Source organism: Natrix helvetica (assembly GCF_964273705.1).
Source record: "Natrix helvetica genome assembly, chromosome: 7".
NCBI classification, from domain to species: domain Eukaryota; kingdom Metazoa; phylum Chordata; class Lepidosauria; order Squamata; family Natricidae; genus Natrix; species Natrix helvetica.
The window spans coordinates 3880002-3896128 of record NC_138558.1 but is presented as its reverse complement, the minus strand read 5'-3'; the positions used below and the strand labels follow the sequence as shown (position 1 = coordinate 3896128).

General features: G+C 43.9%; 1 protein-coding gene across 1 annotated transcript in view; it reads right to left on the bottom strand.

Moving 5' to 3' along the window:
* Positions 1-16127, bottom strand: part of DNAAF9 (dynein axonemal assembly factor 9) — an 83738-nt gene that overhangs the window by 25973 nt on the left and 41638 nt on the right. Inside the window, exons 18-26 of the mRNA XM_081960448.1 lie at positions 15023-15093; positions 13519-13569; positions 9877-9964; positions 8976-9079; positions 3674-3820; positions 2903-2991; positions 1999-2097; positions 1417-1534; positions 397-485 (exon numbers count right to left, since the gene is read on the bottom strand). Of these exons, the coding sequence (XP_081816574.1) occupies positions 397-485; positions 1417-1534; positions 1999-2097; positions 2903-2991; positions 3674-3820; positions 8976-9079; positions 9877-9964; positions 13519-13569; positions 15023-15093 (856 nt within the window). The remainder of the gene's footprint in view (positions 1-396; positions 486-1416; positions 1535-1998; positions 2098-2902; positions 2992-3673; positions 3821-8975; positions 9080-9876; positions 9965-13518; positions 13570-15022; positions 15094-16127) is intronic.

The following is a 16127-nucleotide window of genomic DNA, read 5'->3' as shown; positions in this document are numbered from 1 at the left end:
CTGATGATGTTAACTAGATGGGTGATGAAACATCTGCAAGAAAACCACTGAGCGTAGAGAGCACCACTCCACCACAACTTGGTTTATGTGAAATATTCCTGCCAACTGAGTAGTCTCTCTATAGATGGGACTTCTACACATCATGGGCCTACAGTGGTCAGAGTTCCCATTTTCAAGCTAGCCGAGAGCCGAGAGATGCAATCCTGACATTTCCAGAACGTGCTTAAGCTGGAGAAGTAGGCATGCTTATATTTTGCACGATGTTTGGGGACAACTGTCCTTTTTGGGAGATCTGTCGGACCCGCAAGGTGCTAAGACTGCCCAGGATTTCAGCGGAATGTAACTTTTAATCAACCATCAAGAAAGGACAAAAACAAATAAAATGGTTCTACCAACCTTCCATATTCTTTGTTAAATGTGACCAAGAATGAGCATAATTCACTGGACTGGCATCCAGGAAGACCCGTCAAGATAGTAATGACCACCTCAAAAGAGAAAGGAGTGTTAAGATTATGAAATTGTCATACTTTGGGGGGGAAAACAGTTATGGACTATCACGATTTAGGATCAGGACTCAGAGTCTAAATCTGAAGAATCTGCTCCAGCTGAACTGGTGGAATATCAGTCTCAAGGAGACACCAAGTCAAGAGTCACCAAGCCACGAGGCTGATCAAAAACAGTGGCACTGGGACTGCTGAAACAGTCGGATGAGGATGAGGTCTTAGTGCTGCGCACAGGTAGAAAGGGCCACAGAGCGGAGATGTTCTATGATGCCCCTTGCCAAGCAAGAGAATAAATCTCTTGATCTGCGACCTGATTTAAGAGGCAGCTGTGACTCATATTCCTTTTGCTGGGAGCAACAAGTGAACCCCAGCGCCCGCCCGATGTTCCTGTGAATCCTGTTCACCAAAGAAACCTTGGACTTCTGACCTCTGGATTGGCCAATAATCCCGATCCTCCTCTTGGAATCTTGGACTGATTTTGGACTATTCTTCTGTGTGCTCCTATTTAAAAGCCAATCATACAAACAAGCATCTGAAACTCTTTTCTGGCTTGCATTCTCTTGTTATCTCTTGACCTTGAATTAACTGCAACCGCGTATGAGGTCAGTAGTTGAAACCAGGAGGACAGAGAGAGAAATGTTGTAAATCGTGAACATGTGACTAAAGACACTGCCATCATCCATAAATGCAGGCCAACTTCCAAGTGCTCAAAACGCAATCGTGTGGGGGAGGGGTGCAGAGATCCAAATTTCAAATCTGGGTGGTATGTATCTTTTTTTTTTATTCATCGTAATTTTTAATAGTCACTAAGTGACCGGTTGTAAATCAAGGACTATCTGTACAGCCAAGGTAGACGACGCAAACAGCAACTTGGAGATAAAAAACAATGCATGATTTATAATGACCACCTTACCTTATCATTCTCCTTCTCATTATTAGGAATGTCCTCAGTCTGCTGCAGAAGCACTGGCAGATGCAACCTCATCACTGGTTCTTGGCTGGCGCTACCGATAGTAAAGTGCTGTAGAAAACTTTGAAGGAATAAATGTAGTCAGAATCAGTCCACTTCATTGTCCTCACATTCAGTCAATTTGCATTTTTGGAGATGCACTGAAGGGAATTCTCTGAAGATCTGATTTATGACCATGTAGACCAGCCAAGATAGAGCTGAACTATCTGAGAAAGTTCATGTTCTAATGACTTTGTCCAACTGAAGTTTCTCAACCTTGGCAACTTGGGTGGACTTCAAGTCCCAGAATTCTCTAGCCAGTACAGCTGGCTGGGGAATTCTGGGAGTTGAAGTCTACACCTCTTAAAGTTGCCAAGGTCGAGAAACATTGCCATAGGCAATGGCAAGGATGCTGGGAATGGCAGCTGAGCAATGGTGGGAGGGCCAGGATGACCTACCCATCATACAATGAAACGTGACACAGCTGGACTTCCGTGGGATGATCCGGGTTTGGCTCAGAACAAAGGAATTGTGGGAAGCTCTCACCTGGCCAGATCTGGGAGGGTGGTAAGCAGTCTCACTTGGTTCCATCGTTCTCCAGCAGGATAGGATAAGACCTCAAAGAGCTTTTGCATGTTGGAATGTCTAAAAAGATGGGACACTCATGAATTGCTTAGCCCTTACAACTCATGTCAACACAAAAGTGTAAAGACACAATTAGGTCTTGATGTCTTAAACCAGGGGTGTCCAACGTTGGCGACTTTAAAGACTTGTGGACTTTAACTCCCACAATTCCCCAACCAGTACAACTGGCTGGAGACTTCTGAAAGTTAAAGTCCACAGGTCTTAAAATTGGCTGGCTGAGGAATTCTGGGAGCTGAAGTCCATGGGTCTTAAAATTGTCTGGCTGAGGAATTCTGGGAGCTGAAGTCTATAGGTCTTAAAATTGGCTGGCTGAGGAATTCTGGGAGCTGACGTCCATGGGTCTTAAAATTGTCTGGCTGAGGAATTCTGGGAGCTGAAGTCCATGGGTCTTAAAATTGTCTGGCTGAGGAATTCTGGGAGCTGAAGTCCATGGGTCTTAAAATTGTCTGGCTGAGGAATTCTGGGAGCTGAAGTCTACAGGTCTTAAAATTGGCTGGCTGAGGAATTCTGGGAGCTGAAGTCCATGGGTCTTAAAATTGGCTGGCTGAGGAATTCTGGGAGCTGAAGTCTACAGGTCTTAAAATTGGCTGGCTGAGGAATTCTGGGAGCTGAAGTCCATGGGTCTTAAAGTGGCCAAGATTGGACACCCCTGCCTTAAATACTAACGTTCAACATCAGGTAAGCCTACAAGAACATCAAGTCTTTTATCTCAACTCTTTTCCCACAGATCCTCCCCCCCCCCCCCGCTTTCTCTTCAATGCTGCTTGTGCAATACAAGAATTGGACTAAAAAGCCATCAGCTTACAATCTTTCCTGTTCTGCAGACAGAGAATCATCCTGGATTGTTTTCAATGTTACTCCCGTATTTCCCTGCTGTTGCCAGGCGGAAAAGACCTACAACGACAAAGAAGGCCTAACTTACACAATTTCACGAGGCATAGGTAAAGGTTCCCCTCGCACATCTGTGCTAGTCGTTCCCGACTCTAGGGGGCCGTGCTCATCTCCGTTTCAAAGTCAAAGAGCCAACGCTGTCCGAAGACATCTCCGTGGTTATGTGGCTGGCATGACTAAACGCCCGAAGGCGCACGGAACGCTGTTCTCTTCCCACCAAAGGTGGTCCCTATTTTTCTACTTGCATTTTTTACGAGCTTTTGAACTGCTAGGTTGGCAGAAGCTGGGACAAGTCACGGGAGCTCACTCTGTTACACGGCGCTAGGGATTCGAACCGACAACTGACCGACAAGCTCAGCATCTTAGCCGCTGAGCCACCGCGTCGCTAAAATGCTGGGCACCAAAATGCTATTAAAAATTCTCTCTGTCGGTATCCTTTAATCATTGTGAATTGTGCTTCCCAACATTGCTCTGCTATTCAATGAGGCAAGAGATCAATCAACACGTTTGAATTTAAAAAAAAAAAAGCCTAATAATTAACGGATTCGCAGATTTCGGCACAAGGCATGCCCGCATCCTCTCTCCATTCTGCCAGGACAGCAAGCAAGTACCCCCAAGTGGTCTCCTCTTGGCTGAAGCAGAGACATTTGCACATAAACCGAACCCAGAGCACGGCAAACCTTACCTGGGAATAGAAAGCTTTATAAAGGGCCGACTTTGGGAAAACCGAAATCATCAGGAGGTTGTTTGGGGTGTGGAGCTGGATTGGTAAATGAGGAAGCAAAGAAGGCTTGTGTTGTACAAAAAGTGCGGCAACCACACTGGTGGAATCCTGAAACACAAAGAAGAAGAAAAAGGGGAAAAAAACTTAATGGTTAGAGCTGGGGAGTCCAAATTTGGGAACTTTAAGACTTGTGGACTTCAACTCCCAGAATTCCCCAGCCAGCTCTGCTGGCTGGGGAATTCTGGGAGTTGAAGTCCACAAGTCTTAAAGTTCCCAAGTTTGGACACCCCTGTGGTAGAGATTTTGATCTAAATTAAGTAAGGAGGAAGTTTACAATCCCTCCAAGATGTGTTAAGTCGATATTCCATGACTCTGAAGCCAGGAAAACAGCATTTTAATTGCTGGTTTTAAAGCACAGGATAGAAGTCAAGATTGAAAATAGCCAAGAAAGGAAAAATAACGCTCTCTCTTAACCCAGCGTCCCCCAGGTGTACCAGGACTATAAATCCTAGTATTCCCAGCCAACATGGGAACTGTAGCACCAGCATAATTGGAAAATAACAGCAGGGCAAGGTCAGACTAAAATTCTGGCTTGCTCAACTAACGAAGGTTGTGTTTTCTGAACCAATGTGAAGAATTCTGGAGCAAAGCAACTCAATGTTACACTGTGTTTTATTTATACACTACGTATTATTTGCAACCCAACAAGACAGACACAGACTTCAGAGGAGAATCAGAACTGCAGAAAAAACAATGGCTAGCAACCTGCTTTCCATTGAGGACCTGCACACTGCATGAGTCAAAAAGAGGGTTGTTTAAAATATCTACAGACCCCTCAAATCCTGGACATAAATTGTTTCAGCTCCTATCCTCAAAATGCTATAGGGCACTGCACACCAGAACAACTAGACACAAGGACAGTTTTTTTCCTGAATGCCATCACTCTGCTTAAGATTGTATTACTATTATTCTTCTCTTCCTTCCTGGTACCTATCTCTTTTCACTTATGACTATAACCATGTTGCTTGTATCTTTAAAATTTATATTGTTTTGTTTCTTAATATAATTTGATTGCTTATTAGTAACCTATGACTATAATTAAGTGTTGTATCTTATGATTCTTGATGAATGTATTCTATTTTATTTTTCTTTATGTACACAGAGAGCATCTGCACCAAAGACAAATTCGTTGCGTGTCCAAACGCACTTTATTCTATTCTATTCTATTCTCTTTTCTATTCTATTCTATTTTCTATATTCCCTATTCTATTCTATTCTATTCTCTATCCTCTATTCCCTATTCTATTCTATTCGCTGGTTTTCTTGTAGACATTTCACTACCGAACTAGGTAACATAATCAGCACTAGAAGGAGGTAGGGCTTGCAAGGAGGAGGAGGACTATAGAGTCCATGGTACTCTCTAAACTTGCTGGTTTTCTTGCAGACATTTCACCACCCAACTATTCGTACCCAACTGATGTAATGAAGAGCCTTGGTCAATAAACTAAGTTGGCTGAAGCCCGACATCTTTTCCTAAATGCCTCTCTCAATGTAAAAAAAAAGCAAACAAATAAATAGAGGAGGCCACCGAAGAGAAAAACACACCCTTGTGTACTCATTTCCATGGAAATCAAGCCTCTTATCTTTTTCCCTTTTCCTTTTCTGATCGATGTCCGCAACCGCTGCCCCGTTCTTGCCCCGCTTTGTGTTATTTTTAGCTCTGCAGCCTCACCCCATGCCGGCTCGTGAAAACAATACAAATTCCCTTTCAAGGATTTTTTTGCTTTGGGCAAAAAATAAAAATAAAAATAAATACCTGGCTACGTTTCAGGAGTGACTAGAGGATCCCTATAAATAGCCTGCAGGGGGTGGGGGTTAGTTTGACTGAAAATGAAGATTTTGAAAGCGAACAATAGCCAAAAAGGAGGTCGAGACCCAGCTGGTTTTTTTGCAAGGCTTACGAAAGGGGAGAGAAAAGAGAGAGTGGGAAAAGAGAGATGAGAAAGGGAGAGATAAGAAAGAGATGAGAGAGAGAGAGAAAGAGAGATGAGAGTGATAAGAGGGAGAGGAGAGAAAAGAGGTGAGAGAGAGAGAAATGAGAGTGATAGGAGAGTGAGAGGAGAGAGAGAAAAGAGATGAGAGAGAGAGAGAAAAGAGAGATGAGAGAAAGATGAGAGAGAGATGGGAGAGAGATGAGAGAAAAAAAGGAGAGATGAGAAAGAGAGATGAAAGAGAGAAAAGAGAAAGCTGAGAGAGATATGAGAGAGAGAAGAGAGAAAGCTGAGAGAGATATGAGTGATAAGAGAGAGAGAAAATTGATGAGAGAGATGAGAGAGGAGAGAGAGAGAGAGAGAGAAAGAAGAGATGAGTGTGAGAGAAAGAGAGGACAAAGGGGAAAAAACCCACAAAAGCTTTGGCTTCGGCGTTGTTGTTTTTTTGCAGATTTAATCAGAGCGAACAGGCCGTTCGCAGAGAAGAAAGGTTAGCTGTGGAAAAAACCCCAGAGGGCAAAGAGAGACATTTCTCCCCTCACAACTCTTTGCGGCCCAGCTGAGGTCTCCCAAGATGGCAGCCCTGGGCCCTTCCGTGATCCGCTGGCTGGCTGTGTTTGAGGATCTGGCACGGGGCACCATGTTGTTGGGCTGCTGGGCTAAAGGGTGGAGAGCAGGGGGGTATTAATTGTGTTTTGATCATAAGGTGAGGAAGAGGAGGAGAAGATTTGGGGGGCATTTCGTAGACTAGAAGTGGAGAATGGGGAAGGACCACGAGGGTCAGCTAGCTTGGTGGGTTTCAAATGTGGCAACTTTTAAGAGGGGTGGGCTTCGAGAATTCCCCAGTCAGCTACACACAAACACAGGCACATTTGTGTGTGTGCTCTCTCTCTCACACACACACAAACACAGTTTCTCTCTCACACACATCTCTCTTAGACATGTCTCTCTCACACCATCAGATATGTGTCCCTCAAACACATGTAACTCTTTCTCTCTCACAAACACACGTCTCTCTCACACTCACATACACAGCCCTCTTTCACACACACTTGCACACAAAGACACAGTTCTCTCTCACAGAAACTTTTCTCACACAGAAGCATCCACATCTCTTACACGCACATGCATACGTGCACCTCTCTCACACACAAACATCTCTTACACAGTCTGTCTTGCACAGAAACACGTCTTTCTCACATACACACAAACACATCTGTCTCATAAACAATCTTTCCCACAGACACAGCTTTCCCATAAACACACACTCACATCTCTTTCGCACACACAGACAACTCTCTCACACAAACATCTGTATTTCTCTCGCATACACAACTCTCACAAACATCTCTCTTCCTCACATCTCCCACACAAACATCTGTCTCTCACACATACACACACAAACACCTCAAGTCTTTCTCTCACACCCTTCACAAACACCTCACACACACTGCTTCTCACACGCATCTCACACAGAAACATCTCCCACATTCTTTCTTTCTCTCTCTCTTATACACACACACAAACACAATCTGTCTCATTGTCTGTGTCTGTCTGTCTGTTTCTCTCACAAACACCTCACACACACTCCTTCTCTTACACGCATCTCACACAGAAACATCTCACACATTCTTTTTCTCTCTCTCTTACACACACACACACACACACACACACACACTGTCTCATTGTCTGTGTCTGTCTGTCTCTCTCTCTCTCTCTCACAGACACACACACATAGATATGCTGGCTGGGGGATTCTGGGAATTGAAGTCCACACATCTTAAAGCTGCCAGTTTTAAAACCAAAATTCTAGCGGAAGTGCCTCATGAGTCTTAACCAATGCATAAACTGGCCCAGTTCCTTTCTTCTATCTCTACCTGGAGTCTGGCCCTGGTGCCTTAACCATGGTTAAGTCCCTCTCCCGCAACTACTTTCATCCTAACTAAAGCTTTGATCCGAAGCTTCTGGACAGCACTCTAGAACGAGGATGCTGCTCCAATTCCCGCTCTAGAAGATCGGATGGGATCAAGGGGGAAGGTCTTTTGGATCTTGTTCCTCATTTTCAGGGAGAATCCACCGATTTGAGGCTTCGGGTGACGATTTATAAGGTATTATTTCAACGGCACATATGCCTTGTGAGGGAGGATGAAGAGAAAAGCAGAGGCAATGCAATGTAATATAATATAATGAGGGTTTATAGCTGGAGGGACTCAGCCCTGTTCTGAAGAATTCCAAAACAGGCTGAGAAGAAGCTGAGAGGAAGCTCTTCGGCTTTTATGGAATATTTAGATTAGGTTAGATTTTTTTTAATTCCGCCATTTTTACTTTTCTAGCTGGATACCTGTGCTTCACGATGAACTTATGTGACTGGGCAATGCAGGAGAAATCCGGTTCAATCCGTTGCCTCAGTGGTGGTCGGTGATTGAAACACATAAGGGAATACTGTTCCCGCCGCCTTGAGTCAAGAAGCAGTTCCATAGGTGGAAGGCATAGACATCTTGGTGAGGTACCGATATTTAGTACTGTAAGGAGCCCCAGACCCCTCCTGAGTGAAGGAGTGGAACGTCTGCCAGTTTGAACTGAAGTAATGGAATGTGAGGCAACTGGCAGTTGGAACAGAATTCTTTTCAGGTGGGGAGGGGGAGCAGAATGTCTAACGCCTTAGCATCACAGCATGTTAATATAAGGCAACTGGAGTTGGGACAGAGTTCTTTTCAGATGGGGAGGGGGAGTAGAATGTCTAATGGCTTAGCATCAGAGCATGTTAATTACTGTATAAGAATTATTAATGATATGATAGTCATTTTGAAAAATCCTTTCTTAGAGAACACCTAGAAGCCAAGAGGAACATACGTGCCAAATTTCAAGTTTGTAGGCTTTACAGTTCTGGAGATTTTGTGATGAGTGAGTGGTACTTGGCTTTTAGATAGATAGATAGATAGATAGATAGATAGATAGATAGACAGACAGACAGACAGACAGACAGACAGACAGACAGACAGAAAACTCAGGGTGGTGTACCTCCCCAACACACCTTCCATCGTCTATATTCCCCACAACAACCATCCTGTGAGGTGAAGTGAGGTGGGCTGAGAGAGTGGGGGAGGAGAGAGTGTGTGTGAGAGAGCAGGGGACTGGCCCAAAATCACCCAGCTGGGTTTCATGCCCTAAGGAGGGACTAGAACTCTGTGTCTCCTGGTTTCTAGCCTGGTGCTCTAACCAGTAGACCACACGGTCTTCTCATTTCATACTTCATACAAGCGTGCACTTACCCCGTCATAGAACTGGATGGACACCATGTGTGCCTTGGGGATGGTTATGCTCCCGTAGTGGGGGTGATGAAACAAAAGGCCCTCGGAAAAGAAATAAAGCTTTCCTGCAAAGAAAAACAAACCAAATTATGAGATCTTCGGTTTAAAGTGATTTATACCCCAATTACGAAAGCCTCCTGGTGGGAAACCTCCAGTGTCTGACCGATATTAAGACCACAGATATTAAAACTATTGACAGATAGTTCAAAGTCTGTAATTACAATCTGCAATTAAAACTCTGAATAACGCAATATATTCCAGGCATAATTGTGTAGATGGCAGATTTTATCTTCTTAGGTTCAAACATTCGCTCTAGGGGGTTAGGGTAAGCCTCCCAAATCCTCTGCATGTCTCGTTTTTTGCAAAAAAATTTTTAAAGGGCATGCAGAGCTTTGGGAGACTTGTAGAGTGCTCCTGGGGTGGGGTGGGGACGAGCAAAAACAGTTAGTCTTTTGTTTGTTTTTGTCCCCCCCCCCAGCCCCCAGGAGCATTTTGCAAGCCTCCCAAACCCTCTGTACGTCCAATTTTGCAAAGAGGGCGGGGTTTTGGTAGGGCAAAAATGCTGTATAAGATGCACCCAGATTTTCACCCTCTTTTTTGGGGGGGGGAAAGGTGCGTCTTATACTCTGAAAAATACGGTAAATAAAAATACAATAATTGGTCTTATTAGGGAGATGATGACAAGCCTAGGCAGAATATTAATAACGGAGAGACTTCACACTGGCAAGGTGTGTACTGTCAAGACTATGGCTGCAACATCTGGCTTGCAAACCTGGATCTCAGAAAGATCCAAATCCAAAAAAACAACAACAAAAACATTTGCCTTTGAACTGTGGTACTGTAGAAATTTTCGATTTCTTACCTTCCTCCGGTCTGCAGAGTGAATTGCTAGCGACAATATACGCTCCATCGCCTCCCGTCAGGAGGGTTCCCAGGAAAGAATCTTCTTTCTAAACAAGATGAACAAGAAAAAGGGGGGTGCGTTGGAAGGATGTATGAAAATCATTTGCTTTATCATGAAAGGCCAATAACTGGAGACCAAAACATATGAAGAACGGTTGCAGGAACTGGGTGTGTCTAGTTTAATAGAAAGAAGGACTAGGGGAGACATGATAGCAGTCTTCCAACATCTCAGGGGTTGCCAGAAAGAAGAGGGAGTCAAACTATTCTTCAAGCACCTGAGGGCAGAACAAGAAGCAATGGGTGGAAACTAATCAAGGACAGAAGCAACCTAGAAATAAGGAGACATTTCCTGACAGTTAGAACAATTAATCAGGGGAACAGAAGTTGCCTCCAGAAGTTGTGAATGCCCCAACACTGGAAGTCTTTAAGAAGACGTTGGATAGCCATTTGTCTGAAACGGTATAGGGTTTCCTGCCTAGGCAGGGGGTTGGACTAGTAGACCTCCAAGGTCCCTTCCAACTCTGCTACTGTATTGTATAACGCTGATGCTCTAGGACAGTGACAGCTAACCTTTTTTGGCTCCCGTGATAAAAGTGGGGAGAGCGCAGGGGGGTCGTGCGTGGGCGTGCCACACCCATGCTATGTGTGCACCTCCCCTGGGCGCGGATGCGCGCACGACCAGCACCCTCCCCCTTCCTCCGCTTTTGGCACAGTTTTTTCACCCTCTCCAGGCTCGAGGCTTTTTAGGAAGCCTCCGGAGGGTGAAAAATGGACCTACGGGGAACCCAGAAGTTCAGGAATGGTGACTTTCGGTTTGTCCGTAGGGCCGATTTTTGACCTCCGGAGCCTTCAGGAGGCTTCCCTTAAGCCTCCGGAAGGTGAAATATGGCCCTACGGACAAACTGAAAATCCTTTGCCGAACTTGTCCTTAGGGCTGGTTTTTCGCGCTTCCTTTTGAAGTAAGCCTACTGAGGGCGAAAAACAGCCTCAAAAGAAGGCCGAAGTCAACTGCCCAGCTTGCGCATGTGCGCCTGAGCTGACAGGGCAACGCCTCACATGCCCCAACAAATGTCTCCGCATGCCACCTGTGGCACGCATGCCATAGGTTAGCCATCACGGCTCTAAGAGAAGAAGGGGCAGAATCTAGGGCGGCGATAAAAGAGGCATCAGCCCTTAGAATCTCTACATAGCTGCAAACGGACAAAGTCCAACCGTCCTCAAATTCTGTTGACCCTTAACTATCTTAGCCGATAAAGTTCAGGGGTGAGATTGAACGGTCACTAAATGAACGGTTGTAAGTCGAGGACTACCTGCACTGTGCTTGGTGCCAAAAAGCTCAGAACTGACCTCTCTTCTTCTGTGCCTGTATGGAGCTGTCAATAAAGTTTTACTCTTGGTAATAAGCGTGTCCCAGGAGTTCCTTTGGCTGTCCGTGGCAATGGGACGGTTAAGATTGGCAGCTGAGGTTCTCAGGGCTTCAGAAATACGGCAGATTCTGCATTTTGTGGGCAAGGATTTTAAATGGGGAGCTTAAAACTGCCTCATGTCTCATTGCGGGACTTTGGCCAAATATGCTGCTGTCCATGGTGCTGACCTCTAGCTGTATGAAGGGGCTGAGATGCAGGTAGTAGAAGAACAGAATAGAATAGGAGTTGGAAGGGACCTTGGAGGTCTTCTAGTCCAACCCTCTGCTCAGGAAGGAAACCTGACAAGTTCAGACAAGTGGCTGTCCAATCTCTTCTTAAAAACCTCCAATGTTGGAGCATTTACAATTTCTGGAGGCAAGCCATTCCACTGATTAATTGTTCTAACTGTCAGGAAATTTCTCCTCAGTTCTAAGTTGCTTCTCTCCTTGATTAGTTTCCACCCATTGCTTCTTGTTCTACCCTCAGGTGCCTTGGAGAATAGCTTGACTCCCTCTTCTTTGTGGCAACCCCTGAGATATTGGAAGATTGCTGTCATGTCTCCCCTAGTCCTTCTTTTCATTAAACTAGACATACCCAATTCCTGCAACCGTTCTTCATATGTTTTAGCCTCCAGTCCCCTAATCCTCTTTGTTGCTCTTCTCTGCACTCTTTCTAGAGTCTCCACATCTTTTCTACATCCTGGCGACCAGAACTGAATGCAGTATTCCAAGTGTGGCCTTACCAAGGCCTTATAAAGTGGTATTAACCCTTCACGTGATCTTGATTCTATCCCTCTGTTGATGAAGCCTAGAACTGTGTTGGCTTTTTTGGCAGCTGCTGCACACGGCTGGCTCATATTTAAATGTCGACAGTCATAGCCTTCGACTTATGACTGTAATTGAGCCTAGAATGGTAGTCGCAAATCGTGCCGCTTGTTAAGCGGATCGTCACAGTGATGGGACTCATTTTACAACATTTCTTTGCAGAGGCTGTTAAGTCAATCCACGGTCTGAAGACAACGTCGCGGTTATTAATTGAACTCATCATTAGCAATTGGGTGATTTTGTCAGAAATTGGAAATCGATACTGGTTTGCAGCAAAACCACCGTAAATTGTGCTCATGTGAACGCAAGAGGCCACAAGTGGCCGTAAATGCAGGCCGGCGGCCACAACTTCCAAAATGCAATCAACATGGCAGCAGGGACGGAAGGCTGTTGAAATTTTGAATCTGGGTTATTAATATGGCTTTACAATACAATAGCAGAGTTGGAAGGGACCTTGGAGGTCTTCTAATCCAACCCCCTCCCTAGGCAGGAAACCCTACATCACTTCAGACAAATGGCTATCCAACATCTTCTTAAAGACTTCCAGTGTTGGAGCATTCACAACTTCTGGAGGCAAGGAGTTCCACTGATTAATTGTTCTGACTGTCAGGAAATTTCTCCTCAGTTCTAAGTTGCTTCTCTCCTTGATTAGTTTCCACCCATTGCTTCTTATTCTACCCTCAGGTCCCTTTTGGGGCGGGGGGGGGGGGGAGATGTCTTTCTTAATTTCAAATAGCCACTAAGCAACCGGTGGTAAATCAAGGACTATCTGTAATACATTTTTTTCTCAACTTTAAAGGTAAAGGCTCCCCTCGCACATATGTGCTAGTCATTCCTGACTCTAGGGGGCACTGCTCATCTCCGTTTCAAAGCCAAAGAGCCAGTGCTGTCCAAAGACGTCTCCGTGGTCATGTGGCCGGCATAAGTCAATGCTGAAGGGGCACGGAACGCTGTGACCTTCCCACCAAAGGTGGCACCTATTTTTCTACTTGCATTTTCACATGCTTTCGAACTGTTAGGTTGGCAGAAACTGGGACAAGTAACAGGAGCTCCCTCCATTACGCGGCGCTAGGGATTCGAACCGCCAAACTGCCAACCTTTCTGATCGATAACCTCAGCGTCTTACCCACTGAGCCACCGCGTCCCTAGTTTCTCAACCTTGCCAACTTTAAAATATGCCGACCATGCTGACTGGAGAATTCTGGGAGTTGAAGTCCACCCATCTGAAAGTTGAGAAACACACTAGACTAACAGAGGAGCAAAATTAACCAGCTCACAACATTGAATGCTGGCTAGTGGTGTCATTTGCAATTCCTCAATCATGCAGGGTCGAAGTAGAAGAGAAAAACACCCAGGTTTTGTAAGACAAACCTTCAGGAGTTGCTTAGCCCGTTCGGATAGTTTCACTTCATTCTCTTCAACCTAGAGGCAAAAGCAATAACAGGTTCAATCCTCGTTTAGGGATTACAAACCCTGCATTCAATTCTGGCCTTCTATTCTCCATACCCCTAGTCCCATTCTGCAACTTTAAAACTTAACCACCCCACAAGAAAGTCATGAAGACTGGAAGGGCCTGATATACTTCAGCAGTAAAGCAGAAATGCAAAATATTAATAATAGAATTATGTTATGCTTGAAGGCTGGAGCCTGTTTCTTGGTTATGATGGATGAATGAAGGTGTTTTCGATCGTGATTTTTTTCTCTGGCCGCTATAGGTTTTACGCTTTATTGTTCTCTGTTTTAAAATTGCTTTTTGAAACTGTTAGAGTCGCGTATCTGAAATAGGCAACCATTTAAATCAACTAAATAAATTATAATCCCAAGTATTAATCCGTGTACTGGCCTTCTTGCCTGGACGAGGCAAGAGTTTGATGAGATTTTTTTTAAAATTATAAAAGCCCCCTGGGATACTGATATTTTAATAAAGGTGGGACGGATTTCCTCAGCCATGAAAACTGCAAAAAGTTTTCTACATCTCACAGAATGATCTTTGGGTAAAACCTACAAAGATGGCTTGTTTTTTTCTGATATTATGGGAAAGATGTAATGTTTCCGCCGATCGGTATAAATAGAAAGTGAAGCCAGTTAGGGGTAGCAGTTAAAGGCACCAGGGTAGAAACCAGGTGATGGTGAGTTCTAGTCCCGCCTTAAGCACGAAAGGCATTTGGATAACTTTGGGCCAATCACTAGGAGATGGTGAGTTCTAGTCCCGCCGTAGGCATGAAAGGCAGGTGGATAACTTTGGGCCAATCACTAGGAGACGATGAGTTCTAGTCCCAGTTTAGGCATGAAAGGCATTTGGATAACTTTGGGCCAATCACCAGGAGATGGTGAGTTCTAGCCTTGCCCTATGCATGAAAGCCAGCTGCCTGACCTTGGGCCAGTCCCTCTCCCTCAGCCCTAGGAAGGAGGCAATGGCAAACCATTCTAAAATCTCACCACCACAACTGCAGGGAATGCTCTAGGCCATTGCCAGGAATCAAGACTGACTCAAGAGGCACCAAAATCAATCAGTAAAAGAAACAAAAAATATGTTATGTATAAAGTACCCTTCTAAACCAATAAGCCCCCCGTTTGTGATAATGGCATGCTGTTTTGTAGAGCCTAAACTCCCCCCCTCAGCTGCCCGTAGCCACATCAGCGCTTCCTGTGGCTCCTGGCTCTTTTCTGACCCTCAGTCCCTGGAAAAATATCAAAGGCGCACACTCCCAAGGGAGAATTCACCCTCTTTTGTTTTCAAGGACCTGAAAACCCTCACAAAAGAACAATTCTTTCCTCCTGGCTTTTCACAGGCTTAGAAAAACAGCTTTGTAATCTGTTTTCTCGATTCATTTTGCAAAGGAAGGGGGCGGGAAGGGAATCGAGGTCCACTCACCAGCCAAGAGGCCGATCTTGGGATGGCTGCTGTGAGGATGAGGTAACTGGTCTCTGTGCTGATGCTGCCATCTGCAGTAGAGGGAAAAGAGAAGGGGTTGAGCTACTGGATCCTCTCTGAAAGCAATTCTGGGAAGTAGAAGTTACTGTGGGGCCCTTGGGGTTCTCTGAGTAGGAAGAGGAGGAGGAGGAGGAGGAGGAGGAGGAGGAGGAGGAGGAGGAGGAGGAGGAGGAGGAGGAGGAGGAGGAGGAGAAGAAGAAGAAGAAGAAGAAGAAGAAGAAGAAGAAGAAGAAGAAGAAGAAGAAGAAGAAGAAGAAGAAGAAGAAGAACAACAACAACAACAACAACAACAACAACAACAACAACAACAAGAAGGAGAACTATGGGGTCCTTGGTGCTCTCCAAGCTTGGCTGTGCTCTTGCAGACATTTCATTAAACAACTAGATAACACTATCAGTACTATGGTGGAAGGGTGTGGGGTTTGCAAAAAAGAGGAGGAGGAGAAAAAAGGACTGTGGGATCCTTGGAGCTCTCTGTACCTGACTCTGTTCTTGGAGACATTTCATTACCCAACTAAGTAATATCATCAGTGCTAGAAGGGAGTGGGGTTTTGCAAGGAGGAGGAGGAGGAGAAATCACTGTGTGGGGCCTTGGTAAATTAGGAGGAGATGAGGAGAATCTTAAAGACTTTCATATATATATATATATATATATATATATATATATATATATATATATATATATATATATATATATATATATATATATATATATATATATATATATATATATATATATATATATATATATATATATATATATATATATATATATATATATATATATATATATATATATATATATATATATATATATATATATATATATATATATATATATATATATATATATATATATATATATATATATATATATATATATATATATATATATATATATATATATATATATATATATATATATATATATATATATATATATATATATATATATATATATATATATATATATATACACATACATACATACATACATATAAACACATACTGTACATATATGTACATATATGTATGTATGTACGTA